The 27,658-nt window shown below is 43.0% G+C and overlaps 1 protein-coding gene across 1 annotated transcript; it reads right to left on the bottom strand.

Moving 5' to 3' along the window:
- Positions 1-255: 255 nt before the first annotated feature.
- Positions 256-27,658, bottom strand: DCTD (dCMP deaminase). Its single transcript, XM_074991854.1, is given in 7 exon segments — positions 256-1,503; positions 3,259-3,355; positions 6,794-6,910; positions 20,068-20,203; positions 22,683-22,794; positions 27,424-27,547; positions 27,550-27,658. Coding segments are annotated over 7 exon segments (774 nt in total). The 3' UTR covers positions 256-1,424.

The raw sequence follows: 27,658 nt of genomic DNA, 5'->3' as shown, positions 1-27,658 counted from the left end.
AAACAACTGTGGAAGTTGGAGGGAGTCACAAATGACCAACATCTTACCATTGTAAAACAATGTCCCTTTAAGAACCAACTGGGTTTTGAACATACTTGCTGTAATGACGTCACAAGTGCACAAAATATGCTTTCCATATGATTGCAAAAACAGCAGCACTCTGGAGTCTTGCACATGCTGTAATATAATAATAATGAGTCTACTTCAGCATAGCAGATTTTAATAATATTTTAATAGTACTGGTAGGAAGCCAAATTATATAATATCCCAAAATAAGGAACAGAAAGCCTTTACAGAAAAAAAATAGAAGCTAACAAATATAACCGTATTTAAAAATATGATTATCTCTGGGATAAAAACCATCTTCTAAACAAAGCCATCAGGCATATTTAATTTAAAAAAAAAAATCAAATTAAAGAACAGGCACTCAAATGTAGTCCCAAGCTTCAAAATAAAATGAAAAAGGATATTATTTTAGGCAACATTTGTGAAAATGAAGGCACTGTGCCAGTATTAAGAAACAAGCTAAAACCATAATTACTACTTTTGGCATAGACAACCACAACATGGTTTGAATAGCTGTTTCTCTCCAAGGACAAAAATTATTCAGTTATCTTACAGGTTAATTCTAAGAGTGAACTGTGTTGGGTTGTCTAGTAGAAACTTAGACAATAAACTAACTTCTTTTTAGTTATCAAGATTATCAACTCCAAATAAGGTCCCATGAGTGAAAGTCCAACTAATGATTTATTCACTTAATGGCGGCTAAGTGCAAGATTTCTTGGGGAAAAGAATCAAAGCCTTCTAAACTGAGTTCAACACTGAATATTTTCCAAACACAACTACACACCCTCCCACACCATGTAAAACAGCAATTAAAAATCACCATTGCATCTGGCAAATAAAAGTACATTGCAACAGTACATCTTGACACCACCATACTTTCATCTAATAATTAACTTTTTAACAAGGATATTCTAGTGCTGTTGTACACTGAACAGTAATATTTGCATGAACATATCATCTTATACTTCATGTAGATTAGCTATCTAGATCCCTGCATCCAATAAGGACAGATGCACATACATAAGTGAGTATATTCCAGTATATTATTGCCTACAATAGATTGCTACTTTAACTTTGACTCCATTTAATATAGCAGATGATATCCAATACTATGTATCTTCAACATAGTTCTAGATTTTAAAGCAGGCTTGAAAAAAAAAAATGCAGCAGCCAAAAGTTTTGTTGTAGATTCGGCATGACAGGACTGACAGAGAAGAATTTCAGGTCTTACAGTCTTTAGATGTCTAATTTAGCTGTAGTGACTATGAAAAAGTTATGTGTAACTTCAAGATGAAAGGCATTAGCAGCTTCTCAGAAAAGGATAATCACAATCTTCTAGAGATTTAACAAGACGTAACTCACAGATGCTTTTGACTCTGTCTGCTGTTAATTGAATCAAAGTCAATGATGATCTTATTGCACTTTGGTTTGAATTTCCTGAAAGTAAGAAAAATATGGAGAGATATTAGCCAGTGAGTAGTTAAATATTTTGTTTGCTTTGGCACCAACTAAATTTTTTGAAGGAAAAAAAATTCCTTGGATTCAGTTAGCATTTTATCTCTACAGGAGCCAATTATAGTGCACCATACTGAGAGAAACCCGGACAAGAAAGACTAAGACAAAAAGACACATGGGGTTGTTTAGTCTGTATGTTCTTTAGCTATTGGAGTTCATAAATTACCCAGGAGTCAAAGGATTTCTAACAACTTATCTGCAGGAGGTGGCATCATGTTACCCATTTTTCTGCAAAATTCTGTTTTCTTTCCTGCCAAGTTTTCACAACAAACTTCCGAAGTTTACTTCAATAGTTTTTGACCAAAGGGAATAGATAGCATTATGCATTATACAAGAAATAACTAAACTGGTTAAGTGGGAAATCATTTAACAATTATAACTTCAGCATTATAAAATTAATATAACCACAAAATGCATCCTTTTATACCATTAGAGCATCTGCTACTGCAATTAGCAAGGATGGTATTTGGGAACTGATTATATAATTTACAATTTACAAATAAACAAAAGATTATGCAAATGGTGTAGATTTAGTGTCTCATTAGGCTCCACAATTCAGATCCAGAGATTTGTTAAGTACAACTTGTATTCCTAATAATCAGTACAAGAGGTGAAAACAGGAAAGCCAATAAAGGGCAGGTTGGTGACCACAGAAACCTTGAAAGATTACGATACCCATTTTGTCCGGACCAGCAGTACAAAAAGCAAGTAACAACACTCACCATGGGGGAAAACTGTGGTAACATTTCACTTGTAACAGAATGATTTATGCCTTAGACAAGTAGCTGTGGTGGCAGGACATACACTGATTTTAAAATTGAATTTCAAATACAGCTGTACTGGTTCATGGGTGTTTCTTAGCCCAGCAGGTAGCTTTCATCCTAAAATTTTCTGTCAGAATTGCTGTATTTGTAAAATTTAAGAAGGTTTTATATTAATATTGTACAACTTTGTGGAATTGTAAAGTCTCCCTATGACTGAGTAATTAGTCTCACTGATAGCATGTTATGCATAGCAAGCTAGCTGTCAAAGAGATTGTCTTGAGATCTCTCTGTCACTATTCTTAAAAAGCTACTCTTAACAGATCATTCAGATTGTCATTACTTCAAGACACATATTCCAGACTTTACTCTTCTCCTACAGGAAAGCAGACTGAAGAAGACCAGAAGATGGTAGAGGCCGAAATGATTTTACACAAGAACTTCTTACCATATGCAACTGGTTTAACTCCACTTTAACTTGTTGTGACAGAAGGTTATTATCCTTCCAACATGACTCCATAGTCTACATAAAACAAAATTGGTGGTTCCAGTCCAGCAAGTTTTACTACACACACCAAAAATCATTGCCCCAGTTTGCAATCTTTATGGGAATCTGAGGAGCAAGGCCAAATACTGAATGAACATTGGGGTGAGAAGGTAGGTCACTCATTCCCAAGTCCCATGTGATTGGCAAGCCCGAAGCCTCTACTGCTGTTCTCCAGGGACCAGACTTCAGTTTCAAAGGCTATCAAGAGTGAATTGACTGGTACTAAATCTGCACGGGAGTTTGTGTTACATAACCTAAGGCAGGGCAGGGGGAGAATAGCTTTTGCCTAAAGGTTTCTTCCTTACACAGCAATTTCTTCATTTCCACATTTAAAAGTCAACCAGCACCATTCAAAGCTCTATGTCTTACCTGTATATAATTCCTGCTAAATCAAACATGCGCCGGGCAGCTGTCATTTCAGGGCTATCATGGTATTTGTCAGACATGAAAATAACTTCTTTTATACCTAGAAATGTATTATGGAAAGACAAGCTACAATTACAAGCAGATATAAATATGAATAGGGAAAAATAATTTAGATGTATACTATGCTAAAAAGGGCACCTATCCATGATCTCTACATCACATGAATCACACGTATTATAAATTGCACCATAAAATTGAGCAGTTCAGAAAATATCCTCTCCATGGAAAATTCTGGGTGAAAATAAAAACTTGAAAATTTCCATGAAACACAAGAGCTTTCAGCCAATAGCTGAAAAGTATGTAGGTATTCTCGCTTTCAACAAAGAGCTAACGTTCTCCTTGAAAAGTATGTGCTTTCTGTGAAAGTTTTCATTTAGTTGAAAACTCAGTTTTCCATCAAAACACAATTTTGATGGAAATTTTTCTCTTACCCTTTGTATAAACCAGGGGTGTCCAACAGGCAGCCTGCGAGCCAGAATCCAGCCCACAGAGCCTTTTTATCCTGCCTGCAGGGCTGCCTGGTGTGGCAGCACTAGTTTCTGCAAGGCTGGCAAAGCCCAAGCCACCGCTAGCCCCAGGGGCAGCCTCCCAGCTGGGGCATGGAACCCGCAGCAGAGCAGTTTGGATGGGGTGACCATCTGTCCCGGTTTCGGTGGGACAGTCCACATTTGGGATGCCAGGATGGTATCCCAATTTATTTTGGGAATGGGGCTAACTGCCCCATATTTTCGGGCAGCTGCCACTCGCTTACCCTGGCTGGGGGAGCCGGAGCGCATGGCGGCGCGGCTGCCCCACAACTTCCCCCCGCAGCTGGCGGAGCCGGGAGCCAGACCTGGCCGCAGCTGCCCCTCCCTCCAACTTCCCCCAGTTGTGGGAGCTGGACCTTCACAGCAGTGGCTGCCCCCCCAGCTTCCCTCAGCTAGGGGAGCTGGGAGCCAGAACACCAGCTGGTGGAAGCCAGGTGCTTCACTGGAAGGGTGATAGCCCCCATAGGGCAGCCACCACGTGACTCCCAAATAAGGTGACCATCTGTCCCGTTTTGGCCATGATGGCATAATTTCCCTTGTTCCATATTTGGGTGGGGGAGATATGGTCACCCTAAGTTTGGGGCTGTGAGGGGAGTTAAGACTGGGGGTGCGCAGGTGACAGTTTGGGGCTGTGGGGGCTTTAAGGCTGGGGGCTGTTTGGCACTGCAAGGGGTTTAAGCCTGGAGTGGGTGGTTGGGGGCTATTTTGTGTTCAGCCCCCGGAACGCATAAAAAATTGCTATGTTGCCCCTGATGGAAAAAGGTTGGACATCCCTGTATAAATAATATAGCTCCATATGGATCATTACAATTAAGCCAGGCAGTAACTTAAAATCTCAAGTCTTCAGACCCCGTTCAAAAATTCACTATTTTTCAAATACATGCCCTACATATTGGTAACTGACTGTGCTTTACTTTTTAATTAACTACTATTGTTTTAAAGTTGTCCAGGGAGTAATGAAGAGGCAGAACCAGGAGTGATTACAAATTTTTCAATGGCTAACCCATTTTCTCTATTAAGATACCTCCCTAATTATGTTAGCTATGAACTTTTAACTATTTCATTACTGATCAAAGCAAATAAGGAAATGAATAACCATATTGCAAAGAGTGGCAAATCTCAGGAAGCCTACTGGGGTGTCACAAATGACGTTTTGCATCCAAATTATAGCATACTCAATTAGTACTTTTTCACCCCAGTTTCCAATCCCTGTAAAGTTGGGAATGGATAACGTGTGGAGTAATTTGGTTTCCAATACAGAATAATATCCCCTCACTGACATAGCCATAGGCAAGGCTTTGTTTATATGAATAGTCAGCATGCAGAAAGCCTAGCTGAAAATCTACCCTGCACCATGCATGCCATGCACCAAGTATCACAGAACCTTTGTGCCATGCACTAAAAGTTCTTTAGTGCACTCCAGTCTACCTTTGTTTCATACCAGGGTAGATTACGCTGCATTAGGGAACTTTCAGTGCACAGCAGCAGGAGCCACACAGACACTTAGTGCCACTGAGATATGGGACATTGGCTTCTCTCTGGGGAGAATCCACAGTTTTTTCCCCAGTGCCATATTCTATTTTCTGCCTCACACCCAAAGTGTGCCGCGGTCCTAGTCCTCTTTTACACCTGTGATTTAGCTTCACTCACTTCCACCTGCCATCTTGGCTACACAATGCTCAGCTCTGTCTCAGTTTCCCTTGTAAAGGCAGGCAATGAGCTGGCTTCCTTAGTTGTAGGGTCAAGTTTCAGAAAAATTACATATGGGTTGTGTGCCTGTCATTTCCCATGCAGAAATGGGTAGAGGTCTTTCCCCATATTACTTGCTCATGGACACTGCACAACCTCATCTTAACAGCCTATTCCAGGAGAAACAAATTGGTAAAATTACACACATACCCCTCCATTCTAGTCTCTCTATTCACATTTTGACCGACACCTTTGCTTGTTTTCTTATGGCCCACTGGCAGTGTACGATACCAGCCTTTTCTCTGTACAGAGAAAAGAACAGGATTTTGGCTTAAGCTTATAATACGTCATGCCCAAGTATGACATCAAAAGGTGTATCTCCTAGCATTCCAAACACCAACATTCCTTCCTGGGTCTGCACAGGAAGGTGGAACAAAGCCAGGTTGAAGGGTTCTACCTTGGGAATCTTCAACCACCTTTTCTTTCCTCCCAGAATTTGATGAGATTTCACTACATAAGATCTGACAAAAGTTCAATTTGTCCCCGTACCTTGTAACTGCCTCCCCACTAACTTTCACCTTCTGTCTCTCAAGAAATAACCCTTTTTATATTACACACACACACACACACACACACACACACACACAGAGTTTTAGAAACTCAGGCAGGGAGTTTTACGGAACCAAACACTATTGCACTTACACCTAATAATCTGAAAAAGATGAAACATTCAGGCTGTTGTACTTGATACAGTGGTGTAGATTTATAATAATAGTAATGAAAGATATCATTAAAGTAGGATCATAGAAGTCTTATGACATTTATGAGCGAAGATATTTTAAAATCTTAAAATATCTACCATGTATTACATTCAAATTAAAATTTCATGTATATACTCCCAACAGACCTAGTGTCAGGCACAAGTTTATTTCTTTTCCCCATACTCTATTCTGCATGTCAGCGCACAGTAAACTGACAGTAATGATATGCAATGCCTGTGCTGTTCTTTGGCAGTTCTTGGTCTAAGAAGTTGTAAACTTAAATTAAAAACACGCTAAGAATCACAGAGGATGCAATTAGCACTGGAAAAACTTGGCACCACTCAAATGCAAAAACACAAAAAGTATCTTATGAAGTTGATAGTGCAATTAATTTAGATCTAAACAACAGCAATTTAAAAATCAAATAAAACGGTGATAAGATGCTGATGAGGAAGCAGTGCTGCAACTCTGACAAGTCAAGCTGGCACTGTTGCTCCTTACCTGCCTGGATGATGAGTTTTGCGCATTCATTACATGGAAACAAGGCAACATACATGCTGCAGCCTTTCACATCAGCTGAGTTTTTGTTCATAATGGCATTCAATTCAGCATGGCACACTGATTAAAATAAAAGCAGAAGAAAAAATATTCATAATACTGTTCATTAAAATGAGTCAATCTAAAATTAACGGAAGTGTTAAGAGGTAACTGCTTGCATCCTTTCAAAGTCAAATAACCTGACTTGTTCATTATAAAAGTAAAAGAAAAAAAATAAATGAGAAATACCAAGATTAATGAAGGTCAATTGTTCTGACCAGACTGCTGATTAGGAATGAAATCATTAAGCACATTAGCTTTGCCATTTGCTAGCACCTGTAGCAGGCAACAAAGCTCTAGGGCTGAAACTACTCTGTCTTCAACCACCCTAAGCGTGCTAATATCTCACTGCTTCACAACTCTCTAGAGTATCTAATTGCCAATATAAAACAGCTCATTTATTGTTTACATGCACAGACAGGAACATTCTTATGGCTCTACAAGTGCCATACGCACTCTTAAGGGCAAGAGACTCATGAAGTAAAACCAAGCAATTCTGTCCTCAGGGTGTCAGAACTGCTCAGCTTTGCTGCATGATTCTCTCACCCTGGGAATACACAAGAGACACTCATAACCACAAGAATGTTCTTATCTTTCATCTTAAGTGAGTTTAGTGATCATGAAAAGATGCCAGATTTCCTGAATAAAAAAAACTAAAGTCCTCCATTTTGCTAAAGCACAGGTACAACAAGCTTCACTGTATCATACCAACATGCCTCAGCTCTTACTAACAGACCACATCTATAAATCTAAATTCTCATAATGGCCATATCACAAGGGTATTTAATGCCTTGCAAACTAGGGTGAAAAGATATTTCAGTCTCCTTGGACATTTACAGCCCTTGGGCAGTGCAGTGATGTGTGCAGTGACGGGTAGATGAATTAGAGAGCCAGGAGAGGATGGCGGGGACGACTCAGTGAAGTAATATCAGTAACAACAGTGGATTTTATTATTTGAATACCTGAGAACTTGGAGAAAGTGCTTTTTAAATTTCACATTAACATCAACTTATTATACAGACAGAACCTCAAAAATGTCACTGTGTGGGTCTGAAGTCTATAATGTCAGCTGTAGGCAGGGTTATAGGATCCTTTTGTTCAGAATGTAACCAAAGGGAGTCATCTCTGGATTCTGCAGTCTGTTACTGTACAGTGTGTGTCACACATTTTGACATTACAAATTACATGGGGTAGGGGACAGATGCAACAATGAGGCACGTATATATACTATGACAAGAGAATTAGGCCTGATCTGCACTACATCATTAGGCTGATGTAAGGCACCTCAAGTCGACCTAATTATGTCAGTGCACAAACTACAGCCCTTGTGCCACTAATGTAAGTGCCCCCTAAATGGACAGAACTCTGTCTCCACGAAAGGAACAGCATTTATGTTGCTGAGATTAGGGCAAGCAGTGTCTGTGTAGATGCTGCATTCCTTCCATTGTCTGCCTCATCCATGTTATGGGTTCGGTACTCCAATCATTAGGAGGTACAAGCTGTGATGACTTTTCCTTTTTTAAGAAAGGGTTCCAGCTACCAGCCCCAGGTGACTGGGACTGACATAGAACGGCTGGCCACATCTGAAACACAGAGTAGAGGGGATAAAAGGGACACACGTACACACACACCTGCCACAACTCAGGGCTCCAGCTCACACTCCACCATCCAGGTCCCCCCCCTCACTCATCCATTGGGAAGTAGCCCTGGCTCTCCTTCCATCCTTTCCCTTATTCCCTCACCCAGAAGCAGCTGCAGGGCTCTGGCTGACAGTCCTGAGCTTACAGCAGAAGAGTGACAACATGGAACCAAGTTTGTGTGAAAAGCGATAGACACTTTTAAACACGTGCATTCCCTCAGCCCCCAAACTGCAAGCATGATGCAGCGTGCTGCTGTTTCAAACCTGCCAAGGCTTGAAGTATGGGCTGGTGGGGACAACACTGCTGCACAGTGCAGCCCCGGCTGTGCTGCTTTCTACCCGCCCAAAGCTTGTCGTCTGGGGAGGGAGGGAGGGCGAGCAATGTGCCAGTCCCCTAAAGTACACCCATATTAAAAATATGAGAAGAATGATTCCCACCATCCAGTTCTAGTGCCACTGGCCCTGCACTTCTTGCCTCCATGTAACAGTAAGCCTTTGCCAAAGACTCCAGTCAATGTGAAATTTAAAAAGCACTTTTAGGATGAATTTGAGATGCACGTGTAAAAACATTTTGTCCTTCTGAAAAATTGCATCCATCAGGTCCACCACGGAGGCCCCAGGCTCCCCCATTCTCCTACTGGAGGACACTGGCTGCCAGGAAGGCACCATTCATGGATGGGTGACAGGAATGGTGGCCAAAGGCTCAAATGGTGTCTGTAGGACTCTGCAAATCTGTGCTCTGTAGGCCCTCAAAAAGTACAGAAGCAGCTGTCCGCAGTGCAAAGCCTATAAGGCTGGTGCCCTATGCCCACCTCCACATACTTAGTATAAGCATCTGTCCTGATCAAATCAGGACAGGTTTCCTAAATTGCCGGGTTGCCTAAACCACTGCAATAAGAACATGAGAGATTTAGTTACTCCCTGTCTTGATTACCTAGCTCTCTCTGTATATGATGGAGAGTGAATATAAGATCTCAAAGACGGGGAAGCAGTTTCACAGGCTATGAGTTGCAGACAGCTACTTCTTAATCTTTGAGATCCCATACACAGTATATATGAGTGGTACCCAACTTTTTCAGTAACATGGCACACTTCCATGAGACAAATAATTCCATGGCACACCCACTTTTTTCAGGCAAATCAGTTGCTCATAAACATCACATTTACTTACATTTACTATGGTTATGGTCTTGGAGAGATCTGTACTGCTGTGTAGCAAACAACAAGTTAACCAAGGATCAAATGGGATGTTTAGTAATCAAGTAACCGCTAAAATGTTTGATTACTAGCAGTGGGGAGGTGGGAACAGAGGGCAGGCTTCCCTTCCTGCTAGCCCATGGAGCTAGAAAGCAGCATTTAAAGTGCATTCCAGTTCCAAGAGGCTCCTACCCTCCCTCCTGGCTTGCCATGGTGCAGAGGTAGGGGGGAGCTCCCTGCATGACATTTGAGCCAGGAAGCAGCATTTCAGCTGCCTCCTGGCACAAACAGGCTCCTGTGGGGTAAGCATTTCCACTCATCATGGCTCTTTGCACCACCACCGCAGGGAGATTTTGACCAGCTCCATGCCAGGTGAGACGCGGGCAGCCTTGACACATGGCTCCTCAGTTGACCCCCCCCACCGCCCCACGGTGGCTGCGTAAAGAGCTGCAGTGAAGGGAAATTGATGAAATTTCACAGCACACTTCGAGAGTTCTCACAGATGGTCCTCCTGAGAGGCACTGTGAGACAGTGTACTGCTGTGGATGAGGTGCAGATGAGGATACAGACAGAAGATGGAGTGCAGATTCCAAGTCAGACACAAGCTGATTCTTGTGGGTGCGGATTGTATGTGACTCCTCTATTTTTATCTGCATAGGGCTCTACAGAGAGGACAAAGTTCAGATACCATGTAGAGACTAGTTGAGTACCTGGAAATAATGTCTTTATCATATTTCTAAGAAACTTTGCAGTAGTAGGATGGGTAAAGACTAAGAATCCCTCCACACGCAGGGACAGAAGGCATTGAGAGCTTCCAGATGCATCGTTAAGTAGCAGACGGGCAAGCCCAGCGTCTTCAGTAAGAGCAGGTATTCAAAGATGAAGGGAGCTCCCAAAGTTTCATAAAGCAAGTGGTGCTGCTGATGCCATACGCAAAATCATTTCTACTTAAAATTACCGTATTTCCACAAAAAGGGTTGCCTGTTGTAGTTCAGGAAGGCTTGGACATCCTGTGAATGTGCATCCAAAAAAATGACTTTGCCAGACAGGGACAATGGGTAGGGAGGGTGGAGGTGGGGCTGGGGAGTGGGTACAAGAGGCCACATGTACATACCACTCCTGCACCCTCCCTGTGCATTCACCATCAGCGCTGCAGTGGGGAAAAGCGCTACGTGGTGGCCCCAGTGGCGCTGCTCTCCAGCCATGCCACTTCCAGTGAGTGCAGGGATGTTCCTGTCCCTCCCCTGGAGCAGCACAGCCTGAGAGCAGCATGAGGTAATTTGTGCTGCTCCAGGAACAGGGTGGGACCACCCCTGCACTCATTGGAAGCAGTGCAGAGTTTCTGAGGGAGGAGGGGTTATTCTGGGCCTTCCCCGGGCTGGCAAGGAGACACGGCCAGGGCTGTCTCCCCAAACCTCCCTCACCAATCGCCTCTGCCACCAGATGGAGGGAAGCTGTGTTGGGGTGGTTCGTCTTGGTCTGAGAGAGCAGGTACAGGAACATCTGTTGGTGGACATATGGATGTGGTGAATGGGAATGGAGGGTAACACCATTTTCTTTACACCACAACCATTTAATTAGCTAATGCCTTTTCCGGATAGTAGTAAAAGTCTTTAGACCTAACCCTAACTGCCTTGCCTCTAAGGGTTCAAACTAGGGCTGCCAAGCAATTAAAAAAATTAATCTTGATTAATTGCACTCTTAAACAATAAGAATGCAACACCACAGAGAAAGGAGTGTGTAGCCCCCCCCCCACACAGAGTGTATAGCAGCACACACACATGCACGGAATACACACACAGCGTGTAACAGTGCAGGTACGCATACACACTGGCCGCATCTACACTAGCCCCCTCCTTTCAGAAGGGGCATGGTAGTGAGTGAGTTGGGAAGATGCTAATGAGGTGCTTGCATGAATATGCAGTGCCTCATTAGCACAATGGCAGATATGCACAGACAAAGGCTTTTTGAAAGGACACTCCCCCCAGACTTTGAAAGCCCCTTCTTCCTAAAACCAAATAGGAAGAAGAAGCTTCCAAAGAAGGGGGGGGGGGCTTTCAAAAGGCCCCTATCTCCACGGGTGGCATGCAATTCAAAAGTGGCGCTTTCGAATCGTGTGCAGCTGCCATTATGCTAATGAGGTGCTGCATATTCACGGCAGCACCTCATTAGCATCTTCCCAACTTGCTCACTACCATGCCCCTTCCGAAAGGAAGGGCCTAGTGTACACGTAGCTCAGCTCAGTGTATAGCAACACAGACACCCAATGTAAAGCAACACAGATACACACCAACGCCAAAGAGCCGGGGCAGGAGGGCAGCCAGGCTGGGCTGGAGGCGGCTTCCCTCTAAAGCTCCCCCCTACCCCAGGTAACAAGAATGGAGCAATGGTTTCTCCCAGCAACCCTTCTGCGTGGGACTGGGGAGAGAGAACCAGCATCCTGGGGCAGCCCCCCACCACGGGAGACTGGGGCCAGAGCACTAGCATCCCCTGGCAGCCCCATGCAAGGCCAGAGTGCTGGGGCTGACAGCTTCCCCCAGCGCCTGCCTGCGGGCAACCAGGTTCAGAGCACTGGCTTCCTGGGGAAGCCTCGCACAGGGGACCAGGGCTGGAGCGCTGGCTTCCCCCGGCAGCCCCATTTGGGGCCCGAACACTGGGGACGCCCCACCCGGGAACAGCCCCACAGCTGCAGGAACCCAGCCAGGGGCAGTCTAACAGCTGTGGGACTCCAGCCAGGGCAGCTGGGGTTTGAAGTCCCACTGGCAAGCCCCAAAGCCAGGAGCTGGCTAGGGCAAGGAGCCCTACTGGCATTTCTGCAGCTGTGGCACCCAGCCCAGGCAGGGAACCAGGACCCTGGGCTGCTAGCACTGTGAGAGCCCTACCAGCTGCCCCAGTTGTCAACTAAGGCAGCATTAAAACCTGAAATTAATGCATTAATTTTTTTAATATGCTAATTATGCCCTGCGTTAATCACAGGTGTTAACGTAAGTTAACTGACAGCTCTAGTTCAAACCATGCACAGTGAGTACTAGAGCCCCCAGGAAAGCTTAGGAAATCTGGAAGTTGACAAAGACAAGAGAGCCAATGAAAACTGGACTATGGGCTTTTGAACTTGAAGCTATGGCCCTTCCTGTTCCTGAGAGGGGGCATTATTGAGGCAACCTAGGTCACCCAGAGCTCTGAGCGACATAGACATTTAGACATCTGCAGTCCAGGACTGGTCTCCAGCCTCTCCTTCTTCTTGTGGGGAGAGGAAGTATCTTGAACAAAAGTCATTTGCCTCAGGACCAAGTAGGACAGGCTCAAATGACCACAGCTGGAGAAAGGAATCCACCTTCTGTTTGAGAATACTCTAGTGAGAGGGATTCCTGGAGAGGGACAGGAAGGGGACAGTAATTGATGTAATATCCAGGACTCATCTGTCAGGCATGAAAAGGTGCCACATTGACAGAAATGCGCCAGGTAGCTATCGAATGGCATGGGAATACGCAGTGTGAAGACTGGTTGATAGTTCTTGCTCATTTCATCAAAATGACTTTCTGGAGTTGAAGAGAAAAGAGTCCGGTTGGGCTGGGTACCCACCACACAGGAAATGCTGCTGCTTCCTGGAGAGCTCATGTACCGTTTACTAGGAAATTAAGAACACAGGTGCTGGGAGGAATCACAGAGGAGGCCTAGAATATCTTCTCCAGGGTAGAAAGTATATATAGATCCTCAGAGAACAGAAGGTAGAGCAAGAGTCTTTAATTATATGCATTAAGTCATTTGGTTTCCCCCTGAAGAGTGGAAGGGAAGGCCTTTATATTTGTTTGCATTTTCCCTCTTTGCAGAATATAGGCCTACAGCCAATATCACGACCCCCCAAGGAGTCATGGAGCACAATGCCATGTCCACTATACCAAGGGACACGTGGAGGAAAGATCTAGCAAATAGCTTGTTATAAGGAGTAGGCTTGAGCTCATCCAAACAATTTAGATCACTACAGGTAAACAGGTGGAGTGGGTAAATAACTATTCAGCTCCTTTAGAGGGAACAGTCTGTCTTCTCAGTCCTCTTAGGGAATAGGGTGTGAACAACAAATGTGTGACATTGTTTTAGCAGCCTTCATTACATCAGAAATGCCACTTAGGTGAAAACCACAGCCTACTGAACATCCAGGAGCTTGTGTTTGGGATCCTGAATGGCCTTAGGTAGGATTTAAAGAGATTCTACAGACCTTCGGAGAAGGTCATGGTGCTGCTTATATTCACCCATCAGCAATGGAGAAGCTCATGACACTGCCTCATCTGTTTTTACAGACAGAAAGACTGAAGAGAGTTTTTGTAAAAATCAGTACAATCAAATAAAAATATTCAGTTAATTGAGGCTTCAGCAAATAAGTTTTCATACCAAAAGCAATCTGTTTGAGAAAGTGTTCAGCAACTGAAAAGTGAGAGAAGAATGATTTGGATGATCTCAAATTGCCTTGATTTAAAGAAACTGCATCACTCTCAGGTGATATCTGTTTACCCCTTTTATACATAGTTCGCCTATCTGTGCTTTAATATACCAATATGACTGGTTTAATTTCACATGACACGTCAGTGGAAGAGCCAGAAATTTAACCCAGGAGTCCTGACTATCCTATGTTAATAACTAAGTAGTTCTCCCTACTTTAACATTTTGATGCCAGCAGGCTGAGAACTTGCATCTTATTACCAAAATGTACTGGTTTACAAATCCCAGTTTCGAGCAGTAGATGAACTCTTCTATTCATATGAATTCTGCACATGTATATAATAGGATGTAAGATTTCCAAAACTGAGACTATTAGAACCACCAATGATACAATATCCTGTGGATAAATTCCCTCTCCTTCCTGCCGTACACAACAGGAAGGGAAGAACAGATGCTAAATTCTCACTACATGGTTATTTCTACTTTTAACAAAGTCTTTGGAGAATATTTCACAAGTCACTTTTCCGAATAGAAGCCAAAACTGGAATCTTTTCTACAGTGTTGACTATTTGTGAATGTTTAAAAAAAAAAAGGAAAGTACGGTGGGGCAGAGGGGTAACATCACTTCTGTTCAGCAAGAATATATTTTTATTGGTATCTTATTGCCTACCATATCACATTTCTACTTCCTTTCACCTTGCACCACACAGAGTCATGTTGAATGCTTGATCTAGTGTTGTGCTCTAATATTTAACCCAAAGCAACATCCAACAAAAGAGGCCATTCTCACGCGACTCCTGTTGATTTCTGTATATACTCTCTCCTGCCATGAAGCGGTCTTCAGTGAATCGTAAAGTCAAAAGTACTTTTCCCACCTAATAAAAAAAAGTTTGACTCAACGTAATAAGAAACATATGACCATTAATACAGCTATGTTTACTTGCTTCACCAAGAAATTTGATAACAGATTGCCATAAAGTTTCACATCATTAAGTAGCAGTCACACAGGAAATCCTGTGCAAAGCTTAACTTTTCTATGTAACTATGCACTAACAATTACCATTTGAAACAGACACAGAAGTGTTTTGAGATATTCTGCACTAGACATGGTACTGTATATACATAAAAGGTATTATGTTATAAACTTTTGTTTTACAATAAAATAGCCTGCCTGATTAACAACGTGGTTAATTGGGCAGTACTAGAGTTTATGAACTGTGCAATCCTTATACGTTCCATATGTGAACACGGCACAACTGTTCTGCCACATTACACACCTTTTTAGAATACATACACTGAACTGTATCCAGCTGGTCAGCAGAATGAGACAGACTGTCTAAGTTTCCACATAATTATTCTCTTGCATGATTCTCCCTGACCAATTTGAGGGAGACAGGTGAGTGGCGGAAAGCAGTCTCTCATGGAACCTCAGAATCTGAGAGGATGAGGAGTCCCAGACCTGCAGATACATCTCCCAATGAGTCTGGCACTTCAGCATTCCTTCCCCATGTCCTTTCTTGTACTGCCATTGACAGAGCCCCATTCTCTCCTGCAGGTGCCAAACAGCAGTAATAAAGGGCCCAAACACAAGTCAGTGCTGCATCAATCACCATCAATGTCTAAAAAGATATCCAACTGGGTACCAGTAGGGCTCTCTTGGGGAGGGGAGTGGGTTGGTGGCCTGGGACACCCCCTTCTTCCAGAATCCCTGCCCCTGCTCTGTCCCCGCCGCCCTCCTCTTCCAAGCAACGTAGGGACCCAGCAAGACAGAGCAGGACCAGTTGCACTGCCACCAGCCCCCATGCCACCCAGGCCCAGTGTCCCCTTGAAGAAAAGGGCTCCCCAAAGCACAGGACCTGGGCATCTTCCCCACACTATTCAGTTGTGTCAGCACCACGAAGTACAGCTATAGCCCCTGGCTCCGTGATTCCCCCTCCTCTCAAAAAAAGCATAGGAACCTCCATGATGAACCCTCGCCAAATGGCTTATATGGAGTAAGGAGGGGAGACAAGAGAGAACACCATACTAAGAAGCCTGGGCTCCTAGCAATTGCCAACTTTTGTTGTTTTAAAGCATCGTATTTAGTATATTTCCTGAAAGCCCCAGCTCCAGAAATTATGTGAACATGTTAGACTCTCTGCTTTCATTAAAGTAAGTTTCTAGCCCTTCCAGTTCTGCAGGAAAACTTGAAAAAGAAACTTGAGTGCACCCTATAAGTTTATAAAAACATCAAAGTAAATCACCCAAAAGTTTTATTTGTAATAATGTATTATAGGGGAGCTAAAGAGCTGTGAATGTTTAAGGTTGTCAGTACTGAAATTCAAATATTAACATCAAATCAGGTTTTACCTTGTCAACTTGTTACTGTGGAAAGCAATTTGGGGCGAGTCACAGTGGATCACAAGCTAAATAAGACTCCGTATATCAGTGTTGCAAAAAAATACAAATAGTATTCTGGAATGTGTTACCAGAAGCGGCTTGTATGCAAGATATGAAAAGCAATTCTTCTTCACTAGAATGGTTAGGCCTCAAGTGGAATACTGTGTCAAGTTCTGGGCACCACAATTATGGAAACCAAGTTGGAGAAAGTACAGAGAAGAGTAAAAAAAAAAAAAAAGTATTATAAGTCTACAAAATATGACCTATGTGGAATACTGAACAAATTGTGCTTGTTTAGCCTGGTAAAAAGACAATGGAGGTGGGACATGGTCACAGTTTTCAAGTACATGAAAGGCTGCTAAAAGGATTGAAAAAAAACAAACAAAAAAAAAAAAACTTTCTTTAGCCTGAGGCTTGGAAAAGAAACAACAGGTTTAAATTGCAGCAAAGGTGATATACGTTAGACATTAGGAAAAGCTTCCCAATGGTCAGCATAGTTAAGCACTGGAATAAATTGCCTATGGAGGTTTTGGAATCTCTAATCACTAGAACCTTTTAAGAACGGGTTAGATGCTTGTCAGGAATGCCCCCACATAATACTTAACCCTATCCTGAGTTCAGCTAGAAGACCTCAAGGCCAACTTCCAGTCCTATGATTTTATGAAAATAATGAAAAGTTTTTAAAAATATTTGTTTAAAATATTTTTCAGAGGTTAGCACCAGAGATTATCATTCTTCCACTCTACTCTGCACTGGTTAGGCCTCAGTTGGAGTATTGTGTCCAGTTCTGAGCACTGTGTTTCAAGAAAGATGTGGAGAAATTGGAGAAGGTCCAAAAAAGAGCAACACAAATGATCAAAAGGTCTAGAGAACATGACCTAAGAAGGAAGGCTGAAAGAATTGGGCTTGTTTAGTTTGGAAAAGAGAAGATTAAGGAGGGACATGATAGTGGTTTTCAGGTACCTAAAAGGATGTCATAAGGAGGAGGGAGAAAACTTGTTCTTCTTGGCCTCTGAGGATAGAGCAAGAAGGAATGGGCTTAAACTGCAGCAAGGGAGGTTTAGGCTGGACATTAGGAAGAAGTTCCTAACTGTCAGGGTGGTAAAACCCTGGAATAAATTGCCTAGGGAGGTTGTGGAATCTCCATCTGGGGATATTTAAGAGCAGGTTAGATAAATGTCTATCAGGGATGGTCTAGACAGTACTTGGTCCCGCCATGAGAGCAGGGGGCTGAACTCAATGACCCCTTGAGGTCCCTCCCAGTCCTAGTAGTCTATGATTATTTACAAAGAGCCCATGTCATAGCAAATTTTTAATGCTGACAGTTAGACCATAAAGCCATTTTATTTCAAAGGGCAAAGTGTCTCCCAGTCGAATACTGAACGCCCCGACTCTGTCAGAGTGGAGGGCACTCAACAGTTTGCAACCCCAAGCTTTATTAAACAACTAAACGTTTGTCTGTTTGAAAACATTAATACGGAAAGATGATTCATAGTATCATACTTAAGAAGCATTGTAACACATTATTTACCACAATCACAATATTATCTGAGCTCTGCACCATCTTTAAAATATTTATCCTCACACCACCCTTGTCAGACAAAGCAACTACAGATTGAACATCTCTAGTCTGACACAGTCATCCAGCAACATCTGTATTCCAGCATCATTTTAGACAGCCAGACAACCACTTATCATGGCTGTAGCCAAGATTCCCATGGTCTCAAAGTTTGTTTATAGCCACCCGTCCTGGCTCTCAGTGTTCTGTGCTGTTATTTATCTGTAATTCACCCCTAAATGACTTCTCAGAGCCCAATAAGCAGTAGAAGTGTTGGTAATGCTGCTAGACAGTACTGACCTCCTGTGGTCTGGCAAATTCTCTCATTCAGCACCATGCAGGTCCCAAGGGTGCCAGACTAGAGAGGTTCAACCTGTACAAATTATCCCAAATAAATAAAGAAAAACTAAATTTAAGACAGGGAGAAACTCTAAACCCACTGATGTAGATACAACTTTCTCAGTGATTTCAGAGGGCCTGGATTTTACTCAGAAGGTCAAATGCAGGAAGTATGTGGCAGACCTGGAGAACTTGGATCTCCCAAATTCCAATCCAGTTTCTCAGACACAAAACAATACTTCTCATGAACTTATTCCATATTTCCTTCTAGACAATGCTGATAAGCTACAATGTGTGTGTGTAAAAAGAGGTCATCTCCCACTGTACATATTGTACCACTGTACAACCTAATTCATTTAGTAACACTAAAATACAGTGCTAGTGACATGGAGATAAGCACTTCCACAAAGATGAAGGACAATGTAGAAACCTTAGGTATTTTGTCATATCTGACTAAATGAGCCAGGAGGAGTAAGATGCAGCCAAGGATGAAAGAAGAAAGTTTCAATTTATACACATACGTGGTGCTGATGACCAAAAATACAAAGAGAAATGCAGAAAAACCATGTCAGTTTAATGAGGTTTTTGGAAGCATTTGCAAAAGTTTCTTTGATTTTATTCTAGCAGAATTCTATTCTTGCCTAGTATATCAGCTGCATTATCAGGTTTAAAAAGAAAACCTTAAAAAAAACCAAAAAGTGATCTACGAATTACAAAACCTGTATTTTATTCAGTTTCTCTTAACGACATTTATCTGAGAGTTAAAGGGAATAAAAAGCATAAATGGAGAAATACACAGATGAAAATGGTCTTTTTAAGTCATTTAATAATACAAAAAAATTTTCAGTGTAATCTTTCACTTGTTGAGGCAACAAGACCCCACATTGCAGACTGTGTGGAGGGGGGAAAAAAAAACAACAAAAAACCACACACACACACACACACTATAACAATCATTATGCTTCAGGCTTTTCAAACAAAGTTGGGGAAAACAACATTTGCCCTCATTTACAAAATTCTAGTAAGATTTGTGCGTGCGTGCGTGCGTTCATAATTTTAATGGCCCCATGCTCAGAGCAGGGACTTGAAATTTGGCAGATGTGGCCTTTGTGTCAAGGATGTACTTCCTTATGTCCTTCTGAAAATTCTTCCAAACTGAAAGCCTTGGAGAGAATAATATGCAGCAGAAAAAGTAGCATGTAATGAGGCAATTAAACACCATAAAGACAAACATGAAAAATAGCACCTCGTACACCTACTGTAACCATATGCTATAAAAGTTTAGTTGACCTGTTTACTATTTCTGTGTCTGTAAAGGAATGTATCAAAAATTGTTAAAAATCTTACATATTTATTAGAAAACCCACTGTCAGTGCCTTACTAGGAAGTTGTAAGATCCAAGATGATGATGCTTGTCCCAGTGGTTCTGCTGAAATAGAGAGCTAATAAAAACTATTTCTAGAGCTGTGATTTCATGATGATATATCACTTGCATACCTGTTAAAATCACCCAAGCTGAGGGGAAATGGATCAATATTTACCGTGCTGGGGCATCAATGGATTCTCATATTTAAATGATGAGTCTAATTTGCAACACACAGGAAACCTTGCCTAGAAAGCATTCCTTACCGTAAGGATATTTTGTGTCTAGCTTATTCTGTGCTGTTCTTGTCCAGGGGAGCAAATCATCACTGCAACCATTAGGCATCCCATTATATCCAATTCCAACGATCTTGTTTTCTGAATTCACAATGCAAGCACCAACCTACGTAAAACAGAGAATTTACTTGCACAACTCTCAAACCATTTACAAAAATTAAACAGCAGAAACGTAGCACTTTAAAGACTAACAAAATGATTTATTCAGTATTGAGCTGTCTTGGGACAGACCCACGTCATCAGATCAATCTCATTTCCAATACAGATGGACACTTACAGAGAACCAAAAAATAAAAAATAAAAAATGACAAATCAAATACATAGGAGGGGAATAAGGGTGGGGGAATGTTAATTGTCCTGCCTGTGATAATTACGAGCATCATCACTGAATAAATCATTTTGTTAGTCTTTAAAGTGCTACATTTCTGCTATTTGTTCTGGTGGAGTACAGACTAACATGGCTACCGCTCTGTTACTATCTACAAAATTGATTAATCATGACGCTTGTTAATCTCTCAATTAACTGCAATGTTAACTGTACTGTTAAATAATCAAATACCAATATCAATATTTAGATTTTTTCTAAATTGTCAATTATATTTCAATTACAACTCACAATGTTTTTATTATAAATATTTGCATAAAATTTTTTTCCATTCATTTCATACAATTACTGTAATGCAGTCTCTATTGCGACAGCGCAACTTACAAATGTTGATTTTTTTTAACATAACTGCCTGCAAAAAACAAAACAACAATATAAAACTTAAGTTCCTACAAGTCCACTCAGTCCCATTTCTTGTTCAGTCACTCACTAAGTCTACGCCTACACTACAAAATAGTCAAATTTATTGAAGTCGCCCTTTCTAAAACTGGGTTTCATAAAGTCAAAGTTGACCCCCCCCCCCCCCCCAAACAGCCATTTCTAAACATCCACTGCTGGGACTGTGCTTCAGTCTGTCCCTTTTTTTTAAAAAGAACAGTGACTTTGAAAAATAACCTGACTGTAACATATCAACAGGTCGCTCAACTAATTTCCACCCCAAACCCCTCCCCGGTGATCAAAACACCAAACACGCAGGTTCAGAAAGGGAAGCACCCTCAGCAAATGAGCTCTACCATGTTAACAGGTCACTCAGCTACTTTACTCCCAGTTAAAACACACCAAACAGCCCACTGCTGGAACTGCGGTTCATTGTGTCCCTATTTTGTAAAAAACAGGGACTTTTAAAAATAACCTTAGGGAGCACACAGATGACTGTACCATGTCAACAGGTCACTCAACTACTTCCCCCCCTGTGAAAATACAGCATGCAGGAGTACTTCGCAAGGTGAAGCACCCAAACGAGCTGTGGGAGCAGCTGACTGTACCATGTAACCATGATGCCCATGCGACTTGGGAAAAACTGTGTATTATTCTCAAGCAAAGCAGGAAAGACGGAAAAGTAGGGAATCCCAGGGGAAAGAAAAACAGTCACTCAGCTACTTCTCCCCATTGAAAACACACCGAACAGGTCACTGCTGAGACTGTGGTTCCCCCAGGCCACACACTTCAGGAAGGGAGAGTACTGGAGCATGTTAAAAATCACTTGCCAGGGGCCAGACCCCCAACAGGCATTGCCTCTAAGGGGCCAGTCCACCAAATCACCTGTTGCCATCTGCAAAGCTGTGCATTATCAACAGCTTCAGCTTCCTCAACCACAGCATGATAAAGTTCACAGTGACAAAAGTAATTACAGCACTACATCTGAGGTGAAATCCAGGAACAAAAATTCCTATAGCTAGGGTGACCATCCAGCCTGTTTTTGGTGGGACAGCCCCACATTTCAGGTGCAATTCCAGCACCCAAATTTATTTTTACAAAAGGGGCTAATCGCTCCATATTTCACAGGGTTCACTGGCTTGGGAGCTGGGAGCCGGACCACGCAGAGGCTCAGCTGCCACCCAGATTCTCTCACTGGGGGCCGAAGCTGAGCTGGGACGACAGAGGTTGGAGTGGGAGCCACGGAGGGGAGTGATCTGGGACTTCAGGGGGGCTGGATCAAGGGCCTGGGCAGCGGGAGCTGGGATTGGAGCTGGAGCTGTGGGGGGTTGAACTGGGCTGTGGAGGTTGGAACAGGAGCCCGGGCCGGGTGGGGATTGGAGTGGGGCTGCTGGGGCCGAGGAGGCTACAGCTGGGCTGTGGGAGGTGGGGCGGGTGTTGAGTGGGGCCACTGAATTAGGAGCTGCTGGAGCCGGAGCTGTGGAGGGAGGGGTTCAGCTGCGGGGGTGAACTGTGGCTGCAGTTGGTTGGAAGCTGGACACGTGCAGCAGTGTGGGCTGCCATGAGCTTTGCTGGCAGGGCAGCAGCCCTGTTTCCTGTGCCCCAACTAAGGTGACCATCCATCCCGTTTTGGCTGGGATGGGGGTCATTCCCCATGTCTCATATTTGGACAGGAGAGATATGGTCACCCTACCTATAGCAAAAGCACCCACTGTGCTGTAACTGACACAGCCCTATTTTGAAATAACTTCTAATGAACATTCATTGAGTACAGAGCGGAAAACAATCTCTATTATGGCACTCCTACATGATGCTTTCTTACCTGAGAATTTGGATCCTTGCTTCTTTGTGCTGATAAGAAGGCTACGGCCATAAAATATTCTGGCCATTCCAAATAGTCTTCCCGTTTTTTACAGAGCATTTCACTGCCAAACCTACAAAAAAAAAATTCAAATAAAGCAAGCAGTCAAAGAGATAGCAAAAGTGGCTATACTTTTCAAAAAAAGATACAGTAAAGAAATTTTACTCCTTGTTTTCAAAACACATTGCTTCCAAAACACACTCCTTTGAGCCAGAAAACTAACCAGGGCCACTGCCCTGCTTCGTTTCCCAGCTCTGCAAGCAAAGGGGAGCTGGGATCCAGGCTGCTAGCTGGTTCCCAGCTCCCCACCACTCCGGGGACCGGAAAAGCGCTCCTGCTGGGGTGACAAGAGTCAGGGGTGCTAGTCACGTTAACCCAAGACACGCGCAACTTGTTTGCCCGTCTCTCAAGGGTTTACTGTATAGGAACAAAGTTCTTTTCTCTCTGGCCACATCTACACTAGCAAGTTCTTTTGGAAAATCAGGCCCTTTTTTGAAAGAGCATGTGGACTTTCCACACACAATGTGCTCTCTTGATCCTGAATCAAAAGAATGTGGCTGTTCTTCTGGGAGCCCTCTTCTGCTCCAAGATCAGAAAGAGAGCCTCCTTTAGAAAACTTGGAAAAAAGCATGTGTAGACACTCCATGGGCCCTTTTCAAAAGGGCAGTCCTCGTGATGCTGGATTTTTCGACCCCTGGCCCGTTCTTTCAAAAGAGCAGTGGCTGTGTGGCTGCTCTCTATCAAAACAGCAGATCAATCTTTTGATCTGCTTTTTACTGTGCGGATGCACTCTTTCAAAAGAAGATCTTCCAAAAGATTGCCTTTCAAAAGATTGCTGTAGTATAGACATAGCCCCGAGTTCCTGATGCTTAGGATCCCATTTAAAAATACGAGAAACACAGGAGGAAGAGAAAGTTGTGAGACACTGTCCACTCTAGCAAAGTGCTCCAAGACACTTGTCAGCAGCAGGTGCCCTCCCATCAAACAGCAGGACTCCTCAACAACAATGAAGATCCAGAGCACCTCTGCATACAGAAGCACATTAGAAAGGACACTCTCTCTTCATTATTGTGTTCTGAAAGTGGAAAAAGGAGGTCCATAGGCTAGTAATACCACTATTTAAAAAAAAAAAAAAAAAAAAAAAAGGTTGTGAATGTGAAAATTTAGCTCTCTCCTGGTAGGGAAGAATTTGTAATGCAGTACAGGCAAAACATATTAGTCATGCCTCTAACTTCATATACAAGACAAGTAAAGGATTCTGCCAGCACTGGCCTGAGGACCTTCCTACTGCCTTATAAGAAAGGAACAATTCTTGGTGAAGGATGACAGTGTGAAAGAAAAGGAGAAACCGGAAACCTGTCATGAAGTCCCAAAATCCACATACTATCATAGCCTCAAGGTAGTCAAGCTGTGACAATCTGAATGAATTAATTTCAACAGATTTAAGCGTCCCACTGAAACACAAAGCAAAAAAAAAAAAAAAAAAAATGGAATCACAAGTGGAAGAGACTTTAAAAGCTACCTTAAAACCCATCCAAACTCAGCAAGCTGCACAGTAAAAATGTTGGAGATGTACAACAGATAATGGAGATATTAGACACAGCATGGAGTTATGCCAAATATAAATTCTGGAAGAATTTCTCCAGACAGCTCATGCTATATTGAACAGATGGAAAGAGGAACATTTTTTCCTGCAATCTGTTGCTAAACTAATTCCCTGGAAATCACATTTATAAAGAACAAAGGACTAAGCTATTACATTTATTCTTTGGCTTTGTCTACACTTGCATGCCTCTTTCAAAAGTGGCATGCAAGTGAGGGAAATGAAAAAGGCAAATGAGGTGCAGATTTACATATCTGGTGCATCATTTGCATATTCTTCTTTTGAAATAGCTTCTTTCAAAGGAAGAAAAGCAGTGTCAATGCAGCTCTTTCGAAAGTAAACACCATCTTCGAAAGAACCCTTCTTCCCTTACGTTTACATCAGAGCAGAATGAGATAAAATGACATTGTTCTGATTCAGTAGCATCCTAGCTCGAGATACAGTCAAGAGCACACATAAGAAGCCTGAAGACTAACAAAGAAACCAACTGGAACATAAATTTTAAATTTAGCATATTTTTAAAAGTTGCCATTCTTAACCCCCCAATCTGTGAAACTTGGAACTATATGATGAAAAGTTACTATAGGAAATTTTCCAGTATTTATGCCATACCTTCATAAGGCTGCACGAATTTTGTAGTAAGTTGCAAAGATCTGCAAATTTAACTAGAAAATATTGGGACAATCATTCCCCTCAAATTGAAAGCTGAGAGCAGAGTAGGAAATTTACAATATAATGCTTAACTCAGCTCAAAAGATCCCTGAAGAAAAAGATCTCTCTTCCTCAGATTCTAGAATTACCAGCAAAGTATAGGCCACACTGTGTAGAATTATATATTGAAAGCAGCAAGACAAAGAGAAACTGAAACAAATAATAACGTGGTTTCTCCAAATTATACCTCCAGCCTTGCTAAGAACATAAGTTAATCTTTGGTTTAAAACCCACTTTTATGAGTCAGGCATCTCACCTGCCTTTTGTTATTGTTGCTGTTGTATTTAGCAAACATAAGGAAATGGACTGCCCCAACTCTGTTCTCATACCAGTGTACACTGAAGTCAATAGAACTGTAAAGTACAGTCTGAAGACGTCCCTAGCCTTATTATTCATATTTGTAGTTCTTTCCTCTATATTCATTGACTGATCTATGTACATGTTGAATTAGGGATTGTAAAACATCAATTCTGTTCCTATAAATCAATCATGAACATTTTGTCATAGTCAATTCACAGGGTGAGTATTTACTCAGGAATTGGAAGTCTTGGGCGATGCTCCACCTCCCAGAGGGGCACAAAAACATGAAGGTTTGACCTCTGAATATATTATTAACTTCCCTCCCCACACCTCTAATTGTTTTATTTACAGCCTCTATTTAAGAAAATTAGTTGTTTCCTTTAATTAGATTTTCTTCTCTCCCCCACATAGTTATTGAGGCATGATGCTTAAACACACACGAATATCTATTCTCCAGTAAAAGAATAAATCACAATTGCATGGTACCCCCCACACAGAAGATTGTCTCTAATCAAAATCGTTACAGATGATAATACTGTTTATGTTTACAATTTCCAGGCCTTTTGGCAATAATCAGTCCCTCTTGAGTACTCAGAGAGTGAATGTCTCCACAATTTTCATGGTATTTTGCATTCACAGAATCAGTTTGTGAATTTAATTATTTTTGCATTCTTTATGCCAATCTTTGGGGGCATATTGGACCAGGGATGCTTTAACTGCTCTTTTGGGATATCTGACTGATAAATATTCTAGAAGAATGAACAATTCTAGGATCAGGACATGGAGTTCCAGGATTGTGTGAAATTCTTTAGCGTAAAGAACTCAGGACCCATTTACCCAAGTGACTCCATGCCAGCAAACCATGGCACTCTCACAAAGGCCCAATGACTTCAATAAAGCACCACCTGCTGGGAGTCAGCTACAGATCAGTCCACAAGAGAGCCAAGATTGTGCTAGTTCTCAAAATCATGACTTGGGATAAGTAGTAACACCAAAATCCTTCAATCCCTCTGTGTCCAACACACTAGCCACTAGTCATATGCGGCTATTTGGCCTGCCAACTCTGAGTGTGCCTAGTTGGCTTAAATAATAAATACATTTTCATAATTATGTGGCTAGTTCCCTATAGTGGCTACTGTTCAGAATTGGTTGAACACCATGTCTCCCTCTTTAATGTAACAATACAGCTGGCATAGGTGGACAAGCCTATGGCTACATTCTGTTCCCCCCCTAAAGCATGCAACCATTTCAACATGCAGGCACTTAAAAAACCTCTCCAAACAAATGGGCCATGTCTAAACAGCTGTTTAGCACAGCGCTGCTGCTGGCAGCGCTATGCTAATGACAGTTCACAAACTTGCAAATGAAGGACCATTAGCATAGCCGCACGAGATTCTGCTGTCAGCAAAGGGGCATGTCAGCAGCACAGAGGCCGCATGGACGTGTCTCTGCCAGCGAAGTCCCGCTCTTTCGGCACTCCCATATGCCTGAATAGGGGGGCTTAGCTGGCAGTGGCCCATCTACATGGCCTCTGTACTACCTGCACGATCCCTGCAGACAGCAAAATCTCACATGGCTATGCTAAGTAGCTGCAAGAATTTGCGAATGGTCCTTCATTTGCAATTTTGTGAACTATCATTAGCATAGCGCTGCCAGCAGCAGAGCTGTGCTAAACGGCCATGTGGACGTGACCATGGTGTATAGTTTGGAATTATTAAAACCTGTTTTTCTCTCCCCGCAACTGCTTTAAGATTTTGTACCTAGAACAGTGTTTCTCAAACTGTTTGAGACCACAGAACACCAAAAAAAGTCAGACCCTTCCCCAAGAGCCGCCCCCCAGTGCGCAGCGCGGCCGGCGCCTGGAGGACCCTGCCGCCCGCCCAGCTTTCGTGTCACCAGCCCCCTTCTCCCGCTCGCTTCCCTCCATTTCCCGGCCGGGGCGCCTTCGCTCCGACGCACGGAGCGGCCCCACGCCCGCGCGGCTGTGGCCAGGGGCTCCCCCCACAGCCCCCGAGACACGCGGCGCGGGTAAGCCCTTCCCCCGGGCCGGGGCCGGGGCCGGGGCCGGGGAGCGCCCGCTGGCTGTACCCATTGAGCTGGCCGCAGGGGCCGGGCTGATTCCCGTTCATGCCGCTAACACCGCCGCTGCCCGCAGACGCACGCGGGCCTCCTTCGCGCCAAGGCAGGAGGGGGCGGAGCCGCCCCGCCCCCACTGGGCTCGTGACCACGCCCACTCGGCGTTCGCCGGCGGGGGGAGGACTCCAACTATGCCGGGCTTTGATGGGGGGGAAGGACAGAACCTGCGGACTTCGCCTCCCAGCAT

Source organism: Carettochelys insculpta, chromosome 4, assembly GCF_033958435.1.
Source record: "Carettochelys insculpta isolate YL-2023 chromosome 4, ASM3395843v1, whole genome shotgun sequence".
Lineage (NCBI taxonomy): Eukaryota > Metazoa > Chordata > Testudines > Carettochelyidae > Carettochelys > Carettochelys insculpta.
The sequence above is the reverse complement of the archived record's forward strand: the minus strand, read 5'-3'. Positions and strand labels throughout refer to the sequence as shown.